Source organism: Lissotriton helveticus, chromosome 7 (assembly GCF_964261635.1).
Source record: "Lissotriton helveticus chromosome 7, aLisHel1.1, whole genome shotgun sequence".
NCBI classification, from domain to species: domain Eukaryota; kingdom Metazoa; phylum Chordata; class Amphibia; order Caudata; family Salamandridae; genus Lissotriton; species Lissotriton helveticus.
Genome location: NC_136068.1, coordinates 766,554,662 through 766,575,387, shown reverse-complemented (window position 1 = coordinate 766,575,387; position 20,726 = coordinate 766,554,662). Strand labels below are relative to the sequence as shown.

General features: G+C 46.1%; 1 protein-coding gene across 6 annotated transcripts in view; it reads right to left on the bottom strand.

The window, feature by feature from the left end:
* RAPGEF6 (Rap guanine nucleotide exchange factor 6) overlaps window positions 1–20,726 on the bottom strand; it is an 885,786-nt gene that overhangs the window by 510,126 nt on the left and 354,934 nt on the right. For all 6 annotated transcript variants that reach the window (XM_078653140.1, XM_078653141.1, XM_078653136.1 and 3 more), the window contains exon 5: window positions 442–511. In XM_078653140.1, the coding sequence (XP_078509266.1) occupies window positions 442–511 (70 nt within the window). The remainder of the gene's footprint in view (window positions 1–441; window positions 512–20,726) is intronic.

The window sequence follows — 20,726 nt, the reverse complement described above, 5'->3', positions numbered from 1 at the left end:
TCCCTACTGTTGCACATAATGGAGTTGAAATAGTAAATTAACCTATTCCAAAATCCAGCGCCCCTCTAAGGTAAATCGTTATAACAACTTGTGTGCTGAATGAATGCGTACTGAAGACGCATTTGTTCTAATGATGGCGCTGTGAAGGCGCAGCGTGATTCTGGCTTGCAGAATACAGTCATATATTCTGGTGCAACACAGCACCACTGCCGGACCATACAACTGGAGCACACTGATACGGACAGCACAGACAGCATCATATAATTATTGGCACCTCTGACTTTGGCAAAGGCTTTGTGTGTTACACCTCCTAGACGTGGCTGACACTGCTTTGCAAAAACACATAAGAAAAAGGAAATGCTAACGGGCTCAAAAAAGCATGTAGACATGTCTCAAAAAAAGCATCAGCCACATCAGAAAGTGCAGAATAGCTCTTCTTACCACAATCATTTCCGAGGGCTCCAGCACAATGCACTCGCAGCCTCGCTTGCCTCCGGACTGCTTGCCAAAGCTAAAAAAAAACAAAAAAACAAGACTACATAAAGAGTGAGCAAGAATGCAATACAAGAGGCTAGAAGGAAAAAACAAAACCACATGAAGATAAAATATGTTTTTTAGGGTGCTTTGGTAGTCTATGTATTTACGTCACACTGAGCTGCTATCACTGCTTTGGTGAGAAGGCCGTAAGGCCGATAAAATGTCTGTGAAGCGTTGGTACAGTGCTCAATACAGTGGTAGGATCTTCTGTGTTCTAATCCTATCTCCTTCATAACGACCAAACTGCCATTACTCTGATGCATTTGCTAAATTCAGATAAATGTGCAAGCTGAGGCAGGGGCAGCTGCCTGACTAAGACCGGAGAGATGTGCTGCTAGAACCGAGGAAAACATTTAATTCTGCACAATACTGGCTATTACAAATCATTTACAGAAAGTAGACCAGAAAAGGGTACAACTCTGGCGAATACAGAGCGACAGCTCAAACCATTAGTTATGGGAATGTGGGAGCCCAACCTCAATAATCTACTAATCCCCAGGACACCCCGGTTTTTACCCAAAGCAGTTCGGGTCAGTTTCCATTGATCTAGCGGTAAGAGCCACCACCCTCCACAATCACTGACAATTAACTAGCAGAGTACGAATCAAAAAGGAACCTGGAACCACTCAATAACTACGTTCTAGATCATAAAACCAGTTAAAATATTACAAAATTCTTTATATAAGTGAGACAGAAAAATGCTGTAAATGCCATGAAGAGTCAGGTATATAGTAACAAATCTGAAAACATAATAGTCTCTAGTTAAGCAGTTAAATCCCTCGCCGTTCTAAGAGTCAAACTCATAAAGAGTGTTAACAGCATTCTTAGCAAGGAGAGAAAGTCTCAAGTAAATCGGACTGAGTCTCGGGAGGAAAATTATAAGTCACCCGAACCGTTCAAGCCAGGTGTTACACATATTTTATATGCAAACATTTAGTAAAACTGCAGATTCATTATGACATGATCATGGATAGATCAAACTGGACAAATCAGAAACACATTTGTCATAACTAATAACACTTAGCACTAACTAATTTCTTAAGGTAAGAGAAATCTTCTCTTTGCTTTCTCGGCAACTGCTCTCTGGAGATGTAGAATTCAGTGTGAAACATTTCACAGACAAAGATTCATACAAAATGCTCTACAGTCCTTCAAACTGATACAAAAAGAACATGGTGGAAAGTTTCATTCACAATACAAACGTTCTAAGGACAGTTATCCCCTATGACACAGCACTCTGTGCTCCACGGAAACTGTGAGGAGAAAAAACCAGCAGCAGCTCACTGACTGGGAGAGGACAGGAGCAGGGACAGGATGAGCAGAACACCAAAAACGGCATCCATTTTCATTAAATGGTGTCTCACAATGAATATGTGGCACAGCCATAATACACTATTAATCACTATTCTAAAACATGTATTAATGTTGTTTCACGTGCAACATCATTAATTAACCAATTAGTTACGACTACATGCATCATCAAAATTATTAATTCATATAAATAAGGTCACCATAAATTACACATTTAAAAAGCTTTGACCGTAGCTCACAGAACAAGGTGAATTCTCAAATGGAGTATGGGAGTGTAGCGCAATTCCTAGCTTTTGTGGCAAGTAGGTCAGAGATCTGATGTGGTAAGTAGGTCAGGGATCTGATGTTGTGGAAGGCAGTTCACCCTGACCCAAAGAACTGCATTATTAGGCCTACTGGAAAAAAGCTTTACACATTTGGGGCTGTTTATTGCTAAGAGGTGCACTGCACTAAACAGGTGTATAAAGGACGCTCCTGAGGTAGCGCTTAGACCCATATGCAGCAAGAGAGGTATATTATTTTGCAAACTTCATTTTGTCAGGCCGTTGCTTGCTTAAATAAGAAAGGTGTGTGGCTTGTGGATGTCTAACATTATCATACATGAGCGACTTCTATGCTTAGTTTTACCTGCTTTGATTCATGTGGTCATCCATGGTAAACCCAAGTTATACTATACTGTACCCACCACTCTGGATAGTTTTGGCATAGTGATGGTGCACGTGCTATTTCTTCATGTTGAACATCTACTTTTGGAAATGCCAATAAAGCTGTTTATTAAAAGAAATAATAAAATGTACAGTGCCCTTGTTGGGGCAAGGCAATGAAGCCAGTAAGCAGCGGCCATCTCACCCCCCAGATGCCCGGCATGTTGTGGCAGTCACTGTCACGTACTTCACACATGTATGTGCGCTGACAGTTGTGATTCTTAAAGGTCCCATTTTACGGTTCCAAACAAGAGCTGAATCTCAGAGATGACCTCACTCAACGAGCTACATTCTTTACGAGTTAGTGTTCACATCAATAAGACTAGGTGTAAGGAACACACAACGCCAAAATCAAAATGTAAGGCAGGCCATTAATTCAGTCTTAGGCTTGGAATGGGACCTAGCAATGTTCTTGACTGGCAGGACTCTTGCACCACTTTGTCTCCTCTTGCAGGACCACGTTAACATCTCATCCACGAACACAGATTGACAAGAAATGCACATTAAAGCAGGAGTGATGCAATTGCCTGGGAACTGAGAATGGCATCATGTTTTGATTCGAGATGACGTGAGGGAGAAAAAAAAAGGCAGAATCAGATTCCTGTCACCGTTCAAAAGTGGAACCAGCTGTTGACTGTGGCACAAAATGTGATTATATTCCAATTCATGAACGTCTGCTTTGCGAAGTCGTGCCTCGAGTGAGTAGCAGTGATGAAAAATCCAATTTAGCAACGTGGATACAGCGCACTGAATGTTTTTGTAAGTGGGGCAACCTAGAACAGCACGTACTTGACACCAGACAACTAATTAACTGCAAAGTCAACCGATCTGGCGTCGTTTGCCAACATTTTGGCTTTGTCAATGCTTATTTTGTCTAAAATTTGTAAAACTTAAATGTTGGGGAAGCTGCCAGGCCATCACCAATATAAAATAAAATGGCAAAAATATATTTTAGAATCTCAATAAACTCAGATTGCCATTGTAGTCCCTGGAAATGAAGATAACTACTTTTGTATGCGAGTATAGGCTCCTTGTGAAAGAGCGCGATGCAGTCACTCAGAGTGAAGCTAGCCATTGCCCGCAGCGGGAGACCCAGAGTTCCAGCCAGTATGCTGCAATCGGTGAAAGAAAAATGTGAAAGACAAAAAAAAAAAAAAAAAAAAAAAAGATGAAGAGGGCTGGCTAAAAGCCCCTATAACTAAGTATACTATTACCTTCCATAAGTGACTGGCTTTGTTTTTATAACTTCACCAATTCTAAATGAAGTTGGTGTTCCCTGAGAGTAAGTTGACAGCACAGGAACATGTTCCCTATCCAATAAATTAAGATATAGGAGCTGGGTGATGGCCAATTTACTTAGAATTGGTAAGGTAAATCGCAAGCCTACACAGTTGGCATGTATTTATCCCCACGTGGGGGGGCGGGAAGGAGAGAGAGAGGGAAGAGAGAGGGAAAGAGGGAAGAGAGAGGGAAAGAGGGAAGAGAGAGGGAAAGAGGGAAGAGAGAGAGGGGAAGAGAGGGGGAAAGAGAAGGAAGAGGCTGAGGGAAAGAGAAGGAAGAGCGTGAGGGAAAGAGAAGGAAGAGCGTGAGGGAAAGAGAGGGAAGAGAGGGAAAGAGAGGGAAAGAGAGGGAAGGAGAGGGAGAGAGAGGGGGAGAGAGGGGAGAGAGAGAGAGAGAGAGGGGGAGAGAGAGGGGGAGAGAGGGGGAGAGAGAGAGTGTGAGTGTGTGTGTGTGTAGAATTCAGTCTAGCTTTAGTCTGCTGGCATAGTGAGCCTTGAATTTAAACTTCTCCCAAACACACATCTGGCAACCACCTCACCGAGGGCTCAGTATATTCTTCCACTAAGAGGAAAAGCCCCAATCCCACACTTACACAGATTCTGTGTGAGCTGCTACAGTGAAAGTAGTAAATGCAGACCACTTTAGTATAGTGATAGGGCTCCTTGTGCAGAATGCCAACAGAATGCTTTTATGGAATAAACAGTTACACTGGTGCTGCTCCCTGCCAGGCCTACCATACACATGGCAACTTACACCTATGGAAAAGTAGGACCAAGGTTGACATTAACTGCGTAAATTGATATGCTAAAAACTACAAGAGATGAAACATGTTATAAAGAAATCACAGATTCAAACGAGTACGTGCAGACATTCCTCTACCCACCACGTAGTAGTAATCGTAGATGAACAGTACCCAAAGTAAAATAAAGCGTTCCGACTGTGAAGCCTCACCATATACAAACATAGTAACACACTAGGAAGTATTGCAAGTTTATCCTCATGCTCCTCCCTTGGAGTCAAGTAATTTAGATGCATCTGTATAAAAAAATGGGATGTCCCTGCTGTGAACTGTCCTCTAAACAGAAATTTCTTTATTCTATATAAAAATGAAAAATCTATTTTCCCATATTTTTTATTTCTGTGCATTTTGCCATTTTTTGTATTTGTACTTTTTTAAATAAAAAATCAAAAAGCATATTAAAACGCATGTCGCAGATTTCTTTTAAAGAAAATGAGAGCTCTAGACCAGTTTGTTGAAACAACTCTGAAAATATAAGGGTTTCATAAGAGTAAGACATGTTTTACTTCCAGTGGCTATCTTCAAGGCATCAAGCTTTTTGTATACTGAGATTGTTTCGGTTCACTTTCACATTATAGGGTCCCTATTCAGTTTCCAAATGTCACATAATTATGGGGATAGTTTTTAAAACTCCCCAATATATTGAGCTAAAAATTCAATAGAATATATCACCATCGTAATCTCAGAATTATATTCACTGACCCGATCATTGATACAAACAGCCACGGAGACATTTACCCCACACAACTGGGTATCTGCTAGGCCACATGAGTTCGGTTTTAGGTCATAAGTAATCGTTTTTTGCAGGACTTCTTATTCTCAGCAAGAAGCACGAAAAGCCAATTAAACATAAATGCTCTGCCCACCCAAATTGGATTTCCAGAAAGTGGCTGAATATTCCCAGAATCAAAAGGTAAAGGATAGAACCTATGTTATGCTTAAGAAAAGGACAGATAACATAAGATTAATTAAACCAATAAAGCCAGCCGATGTTAAATCACACGGGAACATTGTGTCTACATTCATTTTAAGCATAAATTAATAATAAAAAAAACATGGTTTAGGAGATGTATTAATTTACAGCACCTGCTGCTCACTTAAGCAAGCCTTTTTATTATGTGAAGCACCTGGCCCATGAAGTGCTGTATGAAAGTAAATAACCTGCCCGTAAAAAGAAAAAAAATCCTAAATTGGCTGAAAATTGTATTCCATCACCCTTCTACAAGCAACCCGCCTATTAGCATCAATGCCCAGCCTTTCACACTTCATCCTCATGTCTCTCTGCTGGTTCACAAGCAGGGTGTATAAATCAAGATGGACAGACATTCCTTACAAAGGTTATCTTGGCACAGCATCAACGCTGTACACAACAGAAGGCTGGTGAGGATTAAGGCAGCTGTGTCTTTCCTCAACATGGAGTACCACTGTATAATGCTCCTGCTACTACCATATGCGCCCAGATGCTTTCAGTGACACTAGGAGGACGGCCAGTCTTTTGATCTTTTCACCATATTGCATAATAGTACAAAGACCACGAGGATGGGAAACAATTAACTTTACCATAGGAGAGACTGATACAGGAAATAATTAACAATTGCAATAAAGATTAAAAAAATATGAGTCCGGCTCTAACTGTCTGGCGTAGAATGGTTAGTCAATCACTCTTAAGTAAGCAATGAAAAAAGCGAAGGTCATATGTTTAAAATAAACACATTTAACCATAAAATTCTTGTTGATTCTAATCTTTGCAATCAGAGCTGTTCAGTGATGAGCTGCACTGCTTTGAGGAGGAAGATGTTGCTGAATGCCTAACTAGTCTTACTCCCCTAACCACTGTAATCACAGGTTTGATAATCTTGGTGAAACGCAATTTCTTCTCCCTATAAAAAGCCACACAGAGCAAGCTTCCTATCTAGTTAGCTCATCAGTCACCGCAGGAAATCAGCATCCAGATCACAAAGGCAAACTGTAGAGAAGAAATGTTTCATGATTGCTTCCTAATGTGGAACCTCCTGCATAGTTTAAGAAGTGGTGCAATTTAGAAGGTCTCAGAATTCATTTTAAGCACTACTATAGACACCAACTTGAGTAAGGTAATAAGTAGCACCAACGGATGAGTCTCTGAGTCACCGATATGCATTTTATAAATGATCTCACTCCCTCTGAACGAATTTTCACTCTGCTCTGTTTCCACTTGCTCCACACGAGCCATTCATTTATCCTGTCAGGGAAAAGCCTCCTGTAGGAACACAGTGGCATTCTTTTGTTGATGAGAAGATGAAAAAAAGTATTCATCCACTAATAGATCTAACCTGCTATACTTTCCCTCGGTGGTTCCAAAACTTTTTCGACCTGTGGCTCCCTCGACCTAATTGGCAGTTGGCCATGGCTCCCCATCATGTCACTTTTTTTTACCGGTGGGTGGATGTAAGCCGTTTTTTAGGTCTCGCTTGCAGGCAGCGCGCTATGGTGATGAACACTTGTGTCTAAAAAAAAACCTCTAAAATGGGGCGTTTAGCCCACCCATTACTTAACATTTTTTGGCATCCTTATCACTCTTTTTTTGCTGCCTTCTAATTCGGCAGAATATTTGAGGCGTCACTTTGTTTTGTTTGCGAGCGCATGACCAAAGTACAGATTAATTAATGTTAATTAGTGTCCATTGGCTGCTCGTGCTGTGATTAATGTACCATTTCTTCTTTTTTTGGCTTTTTATTTTATAGCGTGAACTGGACTTGAAGGTATCAGCGCTTTACAGGAGCACCAGTGACATTCCACAAATTCATATTTTTTCTTTTTTTTAGCGCTTCAAATGAGCACTGTTTACACTGAACAACTTCACGTTTTTCTATTTTTGGAAAGAAAAGGTGATTGAGTGATTGGCCCAGATCCAGAGGACGTTGAGCTGATGCTGAGACTCAAACCAGATACCCCAGTTCTGAGGATGGCAGCTCTGCCTTAGCGCCACATCCTACTTCACATCCTAATTCCCCCCTCCCCTTTAGTATCCTGTCACCCTCATTGCTTTTAACAATGGAGCACAGAAGCTGTGCTGCTGTACAGCATGGCTCAAAAATAATTGACAAAGCCAATAGAGCTCGCATAGGTGAGACCTGATGCCTTTGCCAATCCTTGTTGCTCACAGCAAAGTGGAGCATTTCACAGGACACCGGTTCTTCCCGTCTAAGATTCTAAGATTGTTTAAACATGTTTTATTTCCCATGATTCTGTTGTAACTGGTTGGTCGGAGGCGCCCCCTGCAGACAGTCTCTCAAGGTTAGAGGTCGAAGCCCCAGGTGATAGTGCCACCCCTGCCAGCGCCTTGGGAGCGAGCCCCTCTGCTGACTTTGTTTCCAGCTGAGCGAATGCCCCCTGTTCCCAGGGTCATTGGTGAGAGCGCCCTCTGCAGTCAGTGCTCGTGCTTGGTGAGCATCCTGCTGTCCCCCGTACGATTTCCCACTGATTAATTAGCTTGCGTTTATTTTTCATTTTCAGTGTGCATTATTTTTAGTAAGTAGTTATCTGATGGTAAAAGAAAAAAGAAATACAGATTATTTTGTTTATTTAGCCATGGCTTTGACCCCGCCCAAATCTCACCCATTGTACATTGCATCTCAGTACACATAGATTTTTTAAAGCACTTTGACCACTTCCTTCAACCCACAAGAGAGACCCAGAGTACGTGTTTATACTTTCCATATCCGGCTAGGACAAAAGACGGACTTCTGACAAGTGATAAGTGCTGTTACTTTGATTCTCTCTCTGAGCATCAGTTTATAACACAGCATAACACAACTGAATACCATGTTCGGTGTAATAGTTCTACAATAGCAAACACTCGGCAAATGTGAGGAGTTAATTGACCGAAGTGGCATTCTGCTGTTTGAGCGCAGTAACACCATAGCGGCCCTGCTGTCAGCCATCCAACCTGGCTGGCCATAGGCCGCCCCTGCTTTCAGTGCTATCAGATGAGAGCGCCTCCTTCTGACGCCCCTCCAGGGGAGTGCAACCCTGCTATCAACATCCCTAGGTGAGCGCCCCCCAGGTTGGGATTCGTTGAAGCGTGGCACATCCAGCAGTGGAACTGCATGGGATCGAAGGCTTTGTAAAGGAGATGTTTAATTATCACATCATTAGCTGCTACCTCGGCACAAGCTCTTTCCCAAATCGTGCGCGGTGCCCTTGGCAACTCCTAACGGCGCACCGGGGAGCCGCGGCGCACAGTTTGGGAACCACCGTTAGAGCACAAAGATTTAAAAATGCATCTTTTTGAAAAATATCAAAATATTGCTGAACATGTTGAATTTTCATAATATAGAAGGTGCTACCTGTCACTATTTACAAGAAACATGAGAAATATCTTCAGCTTTGGAGTAGATACCAGAATTTGAGTACCTTCATTCCCAATGGTGTGCAACAAGATTCTTAACTGTTGTTGTAGCACTCCAGTGCATGGAATTGATAGATTACATATGAAGCAGACACAGATTACGTATGGAACGGACACAGATTACATACTGAAACAACATCTTAATGATGTGTTAAGACACAGGACACATTTTCTACCTCAGGTTGTTGACTTCAATCTTAATTGAGTAAAGTCAGAACATTAATCTACTTAAAATACAAGTCTCATGGTTCCTATATAATGCTTAACATTTACCTTAAACTTGGACGAAAAGAAGATAGGAATCATCAAATTAATGATAAAAAGACATTGTGTGTTCAACAAGCAAAACTGCCATTCACTACACACATGCACGTTTGATGTATGTCAGGAAACATTCTCCTAATGTGTCCACAATGAACTTAAGGTGAAGACAAGAAACAGGATTATGTCTTTGGTATACATTTCACAACATGGCCTAAGGCCTCTGCCACTGCATGATATAAAGATAATCTCAAGGTAGCACATTGGTTGCAATACTCAATGTTCAAAATGTTAAAGTGAAACTTCGCATTGTCTTAGCGATTATATAATAACATACTTGAGCATTTTCACATAAAATGAGGACTTTCCTAGCCAAGGACATATGAAATCTTTTTTTTTTTTTTAAACTAAAGATCCATAATACTCGTTATTAGGTCTTGCCTAGAAAAAGCTATATCTTTCTCGCCAGCCTAACGTAATCCAAGAAAAATACATTAATATACATATAAATATATACATTGTGATCTTTTGGAGGTCCCCTCTTCATCTGCTTGTCTGTTAAACTGTCATTCAAATTCTGCTTCAGCACGCTACAGCATGGGCAATGGGTCAATCGGCTTCAGCCATGTGCTATCTTGCACAGAGTGGTGCCATTTTGCCTGATCACATGTGCACATCTGCCTAAAAATTGATCTTCAGTGCCATTGATGGAGGGCGATACTTAATCAACGTTTTTTTTCTTTCCGTTCTTTATTTTTTTTTCCGTCATACTTGTGTGTTTAAACTCGGTCTTCATGTTACGTTTTCTTAGCGCCAATAAGCATCATATTTTCCTGCAATGTACATTACAAGTAAAGAGTTACTATACCTGTTCCAAGTATGCCGTCCTGCATGGATGTAATAAACTTGTACGGTTAAAATTATATTTAATGGGTAATTTTCTTTTTTAATGTAAAATTTTTATTGCAAGATTATAGCCACCACGTTTTGGGGTAATGTCTTTCTTTTCTTCTCTTATTTTTTGTGGCACATGCTTGAAAAAATAATATTAAAAAAAACCATCACACCTGCTTGCTAATGCCAGGGCTAATGTATTTGAGAATGCTTGGTTTTCATGCTCATGATTCGCCACTGCAGGCACAATAATGTAGACGTGTTGGCTACTTTAAAAGAATTCAACAATGTCTTATATTACGAAACAGGAACCAAATATGTGTAAATTATTGAGAAACATAGCATATGATTGGTGAACTACAGTGAGTCCATCATTAGTTTATTTAGCCTAGATTTCTTGAAAAATGTATTTCTCTGCAGAGCTTCAAAAACTAGGTTTAGCCTGGCACATAGGTAGCTTTCAGGTGTTTTTGCGGCTGATTGCGCCAGGGCTGGCCTAGCCACAGGAGTTCAAGTCTCGTCATCTGGGGCGGCAGTTCCTTTTCCTGAGCGGAGGTGCTCCAACACATTGGGTCCGTTTCTCTGCCAATTGTTTTTCAGTGAGACCAACCTTTGGGTGAGGCACAGCCTTCATGAGCCGAATTAACTGACCTACTGTTATGAAATGCAGTCCCCTACCAACTAGGAGGCGAAACCAAAGCATCAGCAGCGAGAGTCTGGACCATTGCAGATGCATATTATTGGGGAAATACATCGATCCGCACGCCTTCCAAGCTAACATCAGGAGCCGGCTCACGCTGCACCCATACAACCCAGTTTCTTTCTATACTCCCACCCGGTCTCTACATCAGATTATGACACAAGGGGCTGTAGAGGAGCATTGCCATCAAAGCTCTCCCCCACCGTTTCTGTGTGTAGCATTATAGCCCGAGGTGACATTATCAGGAGCTGATCTCTCACTCTAAGAATTAAGCACAAAAACAGCTTCCAATGGACAGAGAGACCACCACTAGGAGTGCATTTGCAGCCTGAGAGGAAATGATCCTCACACTTCTGGGCACTAGCCAGCATGCCCTCTATAGCGTTGGTAGCATTAAAGGCTTCTCCTTTAACTGAGCCTCTTCTGAAATCTAATCGGTTTTGTTGTTGCCAGAAGGAAAATGGTTGGCTGCAGCAGGAACACTGGGGAAGCAGTGTTTGGAGAGGCACACTTATTTATTTATTTTTTATATATTTTTTATTGATTTTTCAAACAAACGCATCCAATTATGCACAAAATACAAAGGCTAACAATAGCTTCCTGGACGATAATAGTCTCTGATCGCAGTCAGATGTCAATTACATACCCACAGGTAAGCAGTGTAGATATCAATCCTACAGGAACGTACACCATATAATTACCAAAGAACGGAGGAATACATTTGCAATACAAAGCATTGACCAGCAATTGGTATAAAAACAACTCTGCAGTCATCCAATAATAAAAAAGACAAAAACTAAACCCACCCACCCTCTTATACCACCCCCCTCCCCCGGTGTGTCTCACAAAACAAATATTACAAAAAACCTCAGGAATGGGCATAACACTTCGCAACTCCAATATCATGAGATGAACATCAGAGAACACCGAGTCTCCATTGAGGAATAAACCTATAACTATGACAGTCACCGTTAACCAGATATGTGATCTGTATTAATCAGGGTGAAGCGGGCGGGGTGCTTGACGCCGAGTTCGCCCCCGACTCAGTATCTGGGCTTTCAATAAGACTACCAGTGCTTCCCAGGCCCTCACGGACGCCAATGCTTTGTCGTGGTGCCCACGGATAGCCATTTGTAATCTAACTGAACCTTCGCATTCCGCCCACCTAAGGAATTCCGCCCTCCACCTCAGAACGCTAGGACCCCGCTTAGCCTTATAATGTGCCGTAATGTCCCTTTTGGCCAGTAGATGATCCAGGTCCAAGAATTTGCTAGTGATCTTGGAGGTGTGGGGAAACCAGTGGAGCAGACAAGTACCTATATCGGGTTCTATTTCCCTGTCAGTTATATCAGACAATATCGCAACCACCTCCTCCCAATATGTTCCCAACTGCGCGCAACTCCACAGCATAAGACGGAAGTCCGCACCCTCTGTGCTGCATCGTGGGCACCGTGCTGTGTTTGTATGGAAGTATGTGTTAATCTTAGCCGGGGTGAGGTACGCCATATACAGTATAAAAAAGTGCACTAGTTGAAACTGGGCATTTCTAGTACTTTTCCATGCCCTCTCCACCAAGTCGGCAAACACCTTCTCTGTGATCTCTTTACCCAGGTCCTCTTCCCACTTGCGCTGCAGTTCCCACAGTGGAGTCAACGCTTCACGCATCATACGCCTGTATAAACAAGTTACTGCTTTGAATGTCCCAGCCGCCATTACCACGTATTGGCATGCCATTGAGGTCCGTGGCTCTGATAACCCTTCTTGCCAATGTTTTTGGATGGCCGAAACTAGCGCCGACTATAACAGATAATCCTCCATACCTGTCCCGCACTGTGTCGAATGGGAGGAGGGCACTGTCGTCATACAGATCACCTAACATATGCAACCCTTTCTCTTCCCAACCAGTCAATGCAGTCCATTTACCGCCATGTGGGAGAGAAATACACATGGTTAAAGGGATTGCTAGGGCATAGGGTCACTCAATCTGCGCCCTCCGCTGACTCCGGTTCCAGCAAAGCCGAAACGTTCATAGCTCATTAAAGAGTGCCTGGAGCCGCAATGGCAGTTGTAGAATAATAGACGATAATACGTGCCCCGAAACTGGCCCCTTTTCCCGCTCAACCGGACCCCGAAATTCCAGTGCCACTGCTTGGTTGAGGCACTGCAACTAAGCTGCCAAATAATATGTCTCAAAGTCAGGGACTGCCAAACCATCATCCGCTCTCGGTCACATCAAAGTGTTTAGGGCCACCCGTCGCCTGCCAGCTGCCCAAATAAAACCCGTGACCACTGACTGAAGTTGTTTAAAGATCAACGCTAGAATCCAAATTGGTAGGGTCTGAAAATAATACAATAGTCGAGGAAGAGCCACAATTTTGAGAAGGGCCAATAGGCCTGCTACTGAAAGAGGTAAAGTCCCCCAAAATTCCAGACTACCTTTAAGACCCCGAATAGCTGTACCTACATTACGATCTAATAGGTCAGCCGGCTTAGGGTAAATGTGGGTCCCAAGGTACGGCAAGCAGCGATATTCCCACTGCACTCCATCCCCCCCGCCCAGAGGGGCAGCAGGGAACAGGCAAGACTTCGCCCAGTTCACCTGAGGCCCGAAACAGTCTCCAGTTCCTGAAGTAAATGCTTCGCACCAGCAAGGGCGTCAGTCGTATTTGCTAGAAACATAAGCAGATCATCAGCTTAAGGCGCAATGTATTGAATAGAATCAAGCACATTCAGCCCGAGTAGCAGCGTCCCATCCGGGCCTGGGCCGCCAAGGGTTCTACGGCCCAGGCAAACAGCAGAGGAGAGAGCGGGCACCCGTGCCGCGTCCCGCGACTACCAGCGCAAGCAGCCGAAACCAAGCCTCCCATCCTAACCTGAGCAGTGGAAGAGTTGGAGTAGTTTCTGTCCTGTAACTCCAGTTCTGTAGTAGGGGTATCTCTGTTATAGTCATAATCTAGTGAATAGTCCCGCCCATGTGCGAGGACCCCGGCATTCAAAAATATCTCTTAAGTTGTCAGAAAATTGCAGAACTGCAAAGACACTTAAGAGAAAATGTAAAGACAAATAATGCAGCCTATATCCACAGGCTACACTGTCCAGTACTTCAACTAGAAAATTCCACCAAAAATCCACAAACAGCAAAGCCTGTCCAGATTTCCATTGCTTTAACTGCAAACCCCCTCAGAAATGATAGAGAGGAAGGCATGGACAGACAAGCCCCATAGGCTGCCATTATGTGGCTTAAATAGGATACTGTGCCTTTAAGAGAACTTTCCAGAACTTCTCCCAGTATCCCAGAATGCATTGCAGGTCCCTCTCACTTTCAGTTCTTTTTGAAGGCGTAACACGCCAGACCTGTTGCATTCCTTAAATGAACATCTCTCTCCACCGGGGAGGCGGGAGGGCGCTTATGACTATAACAGAGATACCCCTACTACAGAACTGGAGTTACAGGACAGAAACTACTCCTTCTGTAGTAGGGGATCTCTGTGTATAGTCATAATCTAGTGAATAGAATGGCAAGCCCATCCCCACACCAAAGCGGCGGTGGAGAAAAGAGAATTAACACCACTATTGTGCGAACAGATTTCGCAGCGAAGCCTGTCCAACCTGAGCGTCTGCCCTGGCATCAGTGTCCAGGCAGTAATGCTTAGTAAAGGTATGAACCGACTTCCAAGTGGCCGCCTTGCAGATTTCTGCAATCGGAACATTACGGAGCAAGGCTGTCGTGGCAGCTTTGCCCCTGGTGGAATGAGCCTTAGGCTTACCTCCTAAGGTCTTATTAGCTTTTTGGTAACATAGCTGTATGCAGGACACAATCCACCTAGAGATAGACTGCTTAGAGGTCGCAAGACCCGTCCTGACTGATCCATAATTGATAACAATTGGTCAGACCTACGAATATCTTTGGTCTTATCCAGATAAAATTTCAATACCCTCCTAACATCCAGGGAATATAACGACCTTTCCGCTGGAGACGAAGGATTCTGAAAAAAGGTAGGCAAAGTTATGGTCTAGTTAACATGAAAATCAGAAATAACCTTGGGAAGAAATTTAGGGTGAGTACGCATAACAACCTTAGCAGCATGAAATACAGTATAAGGTTCTTGGCAACACAACGCCTGAATTTCACTCACCCTGCGGGCCGATGTAATGGCCACGAGGAACGCCGCCTTCCAGGACAAGTGCTGCAACGAAGCCTTATGAATAGGTTCAAAAGGCTCCTTCATCAATCTGGACAGCACCACATTCAATACCCATGAAGGCGAAGGAAGCCTGACAGGAGGGAACACTTTCTTCAAGCCTTCCAAAAAATCTTTGATCACAGGGATCTGGAAGAAGGAAGTCTGCGAAGGGCATTTCCTGTAGGCAGTCAAAGCAGCAAGATGAACCTTAATAGAATGGACATTAAGGCCAGACTGCGCCAACTGTAGAAGATAAGGAAGGATGACATCTTCCTTACATGTCGTCGGGTCATAGTTCTTGGACTTGCACCAGATACAAAACCTCTTCCACTTGTACGCAAAAGAAGTCCTAGTGGAAGGTCTCTTAGACTCCTTCAGTATGTTCATACAATCTGCGGGAAGATTCAAATGGCCATATTGCACTATCTCAGGAGCCATGCTGCCAAACTCAAAGACGAGAGGTTGGGGTGCAACATTAGCCCCCCGAACTTCGTGAGAAGGTCCGGCCTGCACAGCAGCCGCATGTGAGGAAGGAGAGACCGGTGAAGCAGGTCCGTAAACCACCACTGTCTGGGCTATTCCGGGGCAATCAGTATCATCCGCGCCCTGGACTGGGACAGCTTGATGAGAACCGTCGGAATCAGGGGAATGGGTGGTAAAGGGTACAGAAAGCTGTTCGACCAGTTGATCCATAACGCATTCCCCAGCGTCCCCGGCTGGTAGTACCTGGAGGCGAAGTCTTGGCTTTTGCTGTTTTCGGCGGTGGCGAACAGATCTACGTCTGGAGTCCCCCACCTTGCGAAGACTTCTCCTAGCACTTCGTCGTTTATGACCCATTCGTGGTTTTCCTGAATCAGTCTGCTCAGTGCGTCTGCCTGAACATTCTGCACACCTGGCAGATGGGTAGCCGTTATCGTCAGCCCTCGAGCCAGAAGCCAGTGCCAGATCGCCTGCGCCTCCTGCAACAGGGTGCGTGATCTCGAGCCCCCCTGCTTGTTGAGGTAATACATCGTGGTCGTATTGTCCGTCTGTACAAGCAGAGAGTTGGTCTGGAAGGACGGGTGAAAAGCCTTCAGTGCCAAGTGAACAGCTCTGAGTTCCAGGAAATTGATGTGGTACGTGGACTCCGTCGGGGACCACGTCCCTTGAATCTGCAGGTCTCTAGAGTGCGCTCCCCAGCCCTGGAGAGAAGCATCCGTCACGATAGTCTGAGTGGGAATGTCCTTGTGGAAGGGAACCCCTCTGAGGAGATTCTCCGCTGAACACCACCAGTTCAGAGACTGAAGAGCATGCAGAGACAGTCGTATCTTGTCGTCCCAAGATCATCTCCTCTGATCCCACTGATCCTCCAAGCACTCCTGCAGCGGTCTCATGTGCAGCCGCGCATGTGGCGTCAGGAAGATGCAAGAGGCCATCGATCCCAGTAGAGAAGACACCGTCCTCACTGTCGTGGACGGAGAGGTCATAAGAGCCTGAGCCTTCCGAAGCAGTGATAACCGTCGCTCCTCCGAAGGAGACACGCTTGCTGACAGCGTATCGATGGAGGCTCCCAAGTACTGAATGTACTGGACCGGAGTCGGGACAGACTTGGACATGTTGATGTGCAACCCCAGCTTGTTCATTAGAAAGCACGTCTTCTGGAAGTGTGCTTGTGCTTCCGTGAAGGAGGAGGCCTTGATCAGCCAGTCGTCCAGGTACGGGTAGACAAACACCTTGTTCTTCCTTAGGTGTGCGGCTACCACTGCCATGCACTTTGAGAATGTCCTCGGCGCAGACTTCAGTCCGAATGGCAGTACTGTGTATTGATAGTGATTGGCGGCGACTTGGAACCGCAGGAATTTCCTGTGTTTGTGTGCAATGGGCACATGGAAGTATGCATCCTGGAGGTCTATGGCACACAGCCAGTCTCCCCGTTGCAGCTGAGGATAAATCTGATGCAACGACAGCATGCAAAACTTTTCTCTGCGAATCCACTTGTTTGCTTGTCGCGAATCCAGAATGGCCCTGAATTCGTTCTTGTCCTTCTTGAAAACCAGAAAGAACCTGGAGTACAGACCTCTTCCTCTTTGAGACAGAGGTACGTCTTCTATCGCCCTTTTCCTTAACAGGATATCGCCCTCCGCCTGGAGCTCGCGCAGTTGATACTGTGAGCTGACCGGAGGAATCGATGGAGGCGGGCTGGTGAACCGAAGACTGTATCCATTGCAAACAATATTCAGCACTCACTTGTCCTGAGTAATTTTTCTCCACTCTGCCAGAAAATATTGAATGCTTCCCCCCACCGGAGCGGGTAACAGTCGCAGGGGAAGTAAGTGCTCAGGGCCTAGACCCGGCCTGGCCTTTAGTCGCTGGAGTCGACTGATGGCCGCCTCTGCCCCTCTGGGGCTTCTGGAACGGTCTTCTGAACTGCTGCTGTTGTTGTTGCTGCTGTTGTTGTCCAGAAGACTGGCCACGTCCTCTGCCTTGACCACCGAACCGACGTTGGAACGGACAGTACGACTTCTTGGTCTCCTTGGGTTTCTCCAAACCCACCGCTGTGAGCGTTTCGGCCTCCGCCTTCATGCGGTCCATTTCATCGTCAGCATGCTTCCCGAACAGGGTCTCGCCAGAGAATGGAAGATTGGCAACCCTTTGTTGAGCGTCCGGTTTCAGAGACGTGAGGCGGAGCCATGCATGTCTCCGCTGGTTAATTCCGTGGCAGAAACCATGTGCCGCCAGCAGCGAAGAGTCGGCTGCAGCGCTGATGACTTGATTCGCCACCAACATCCTTTCATTCAGCACCTCTTGAAAGTCTTCCTGCTTGTCCCGCGGTAGAAGCTCCACAAACTGCTGAAGGGATTGCCAAAGGGCTCTGTCATACCGACCCAACAAGGCAATGGCACTAGCAGCCTTCATTGAGGTCGCTGAAGTCCCACAAAATCTTCTCCCAGATGAATCCAACCACCTAGATTCCTTATCTGGTGGAACTGTGGAGGAAGGCGTGGTGGCATGCTGTTTGCGCGCCGCCGTCACAATCACCGAATCTGGAGGGGGCTCCACCCTCAGAAAGGCCGGGTCCGAGTCCAGAGCCCGGTACTTCTTCTGCAGTGCCGCCTTAGTCACCGCTGGGGTGAGAAAAAGATCCATGGCCGGTTCTTCCAGACCCGGCACCAGTGGCAATAACGGCCGAGACAACTGCTTCTGGTGTAGCGTCTCGAAGATGACTGATGTCTTGGGAGTGGGCACCGTCAAAGAAATGCCCAATTTCGCCGCACCACGTAACAGTACGTCCTGGAAGGACACCAGATCGTCAATCGGTGAAACCCTCGTATCTGGCGAATCTGACAAGGTCGGGGAATAGTCCCTGGTCCCTGACGACCTGGTCCGGGAACGAGACCTGTGCCTCCTGTGGCGCCATCTAGATCGTGTGGAAGACCTGTGGCGCGAACGTTCCCTTCTTCTGGAACGGGAGAGCGACCTCCCCGCACGTGGGCGCTCCACCGGTTTCCGTGGAGGCGTCTTCCGTGGTCTATCCTGGGGCTTCGGAGTAGGTGTACCCTTAGGAGGTGTCGGAAGCAGAGGCAGAGACACCGACCTCGGTGGCCTGACAGGAGGCCTCTCCGGCAAAGGCGCTGGCCCATGAGGTGGGACCGACGGCGGAGGTTGCCCCGTAGGTGGTAGCGGAGGAAGTGGAGGTAGTGGCGGATTAACAGGCGGAGCCTCCTTCGGCAGAGGTGGAGGAGTCGCAGGCCTTGGCGGTGTATATACCACCGAGTACACAGAGCCCGGTGACTTCTTCGGGGGAGGAGCCTGTGACCCAGACCGTCCAGAGCGTGAGCGACGCCTCTGACGCCCTTCACCAGATCCATGATTCATAAAAGGGGGTGGTGATGGACAGAGTATCTGAATTAAGCAGAACACTCCTACCCATGTCAAAAGATCAGGGCTTTATCCATCACCGTTTTTTAGCTCACTGCACCATCCCAGCTCAGAACCTGGCTATATGCAAATTAGTCTGACCCTGGCCCAGTGCATCATGGGAACAGGGCAGACCAAACTACCAAGCCAATTCTTTACTGGAAAGGAAACAAGCTTCCGGGGACCGGTTTCTGGCATTGCAGCCGTCGTCAGCCCGTCTTGCTTGAATCCTAATGGTGCAGTGAGCAAGGGACTCATGTCTGAGCATACCCTGCCACACCTGTAGTGGCCAAAACGATTCATAAAAGGGGGTGGTGATGGACAGAGTATCTGAATTAAGCAGAACACTCATACCCAGTCAAAAGATCAGGGCTTGATCCATCACCGTTTTTTAGCTCACTGCACCATCCCAGTTCAGAACCTGGCTACATGCAAATTAGTCTGGCCCTGGCCCAGTGCATCATGGGAACAGGGCAGACCAAACTACCAAGCCAATTCTTTACTGGAAAGGAAACAAGCTTCCTTTCCAGTAAAGAATTGGCTTGGTAGTTTGGTCTGCCCTGTTCCCATGATGCACTGGGCCAGGGTCAGACTAATTTGCATGTAGCCAGGTTCTGAACTGGGATGGTGCAGTGAGCTAAAAAACGGTGATGGATCAAGCCCTGATCTTTTGACTGGGTATGAGTGTTCTGCTTAATTCAGATACTCTGTCCATCACCACCCCCTTTTATGAATCTTCACCAGATCCAGCGTGACTTTTCGCGCCAGAATCCCTCCTGCGCCGCTTAGGGGAGGTTGAGATCCTCGGGGACGCTGATCTCTTCCTGCTCGACGTCGAGCGTCGTTTTTCAGGCGTGGAACGCCGATCCCTCGACTCCGGCGTCGAACGCCGTCTCCTCGACGTCGAGTGCTTCTTCCTCGACGACGATCGTCGCCCCCTCGACGACGAACGGTCAGACCTCGACGGCGAGCGTCGACTCTTCCTCCTCGTCGACCGTTTCCTCACAGTCCTCGACGTAGAGGATCCCCTCGACGGTGATCTGCTCGACGGCGACCGGCGGTGTCGCTTCGATGGCGAGCACCGGTGTCTCCGTCGACGCCTCGACTCCGACGACGTCGGCGGTGATCTCGACGGCGGCCTACCCAGGCCTCTCGACGTCTGTCTTCCACGCTGTCTCGACCCGGAACCCCCGGGAGAAGGGGAACACCCCGTCGTCATCCCTCTCGACGACGTCGTCGATGCAATCGACGTCGACAGAGACCGGGACCTTTTGCTTGTCTTCCTGGCTCTGGGGAGCCCCCCAGAGGCCTCAGCAGGGGCAGAGGGAGCCTTCCCAGCCTGCCCAGACCCACCTGCAGCCTGCAGTCGCCTCTCTTCTAGGCCTTGGAGCCTAATTCTCAGCCTTTCCCTCAGGGTCCTTGTAGAAAAGGTCTGGCAGATGTCACAATCTTCAGGGACATGCTCTTCAGGGAGGCAAAGAATGCAGACGTCGTGTGGATCAGTCTTGGCCTTCTTCCTTCCACATGCTGGGCACTTGATCCCTAAAAGCCTGAACAAACACACAGAAGTGAAAAGGAAACACCAAGAATCAACTGAGAACACTTTTAAATCCAAAAAGTGTACAAAAACTCCAATAAACCTTTGAAAAAGGGAGAGCTCAATGCACCAGGGTCCTGTAAGCAGGAGCCTGAAAAAAGAACTGAAAGTGTGAGGGACCTGCTATGCATTCTGGGATACTGGGAGAAGTTCTGGAAAGTTCTCTTAAAG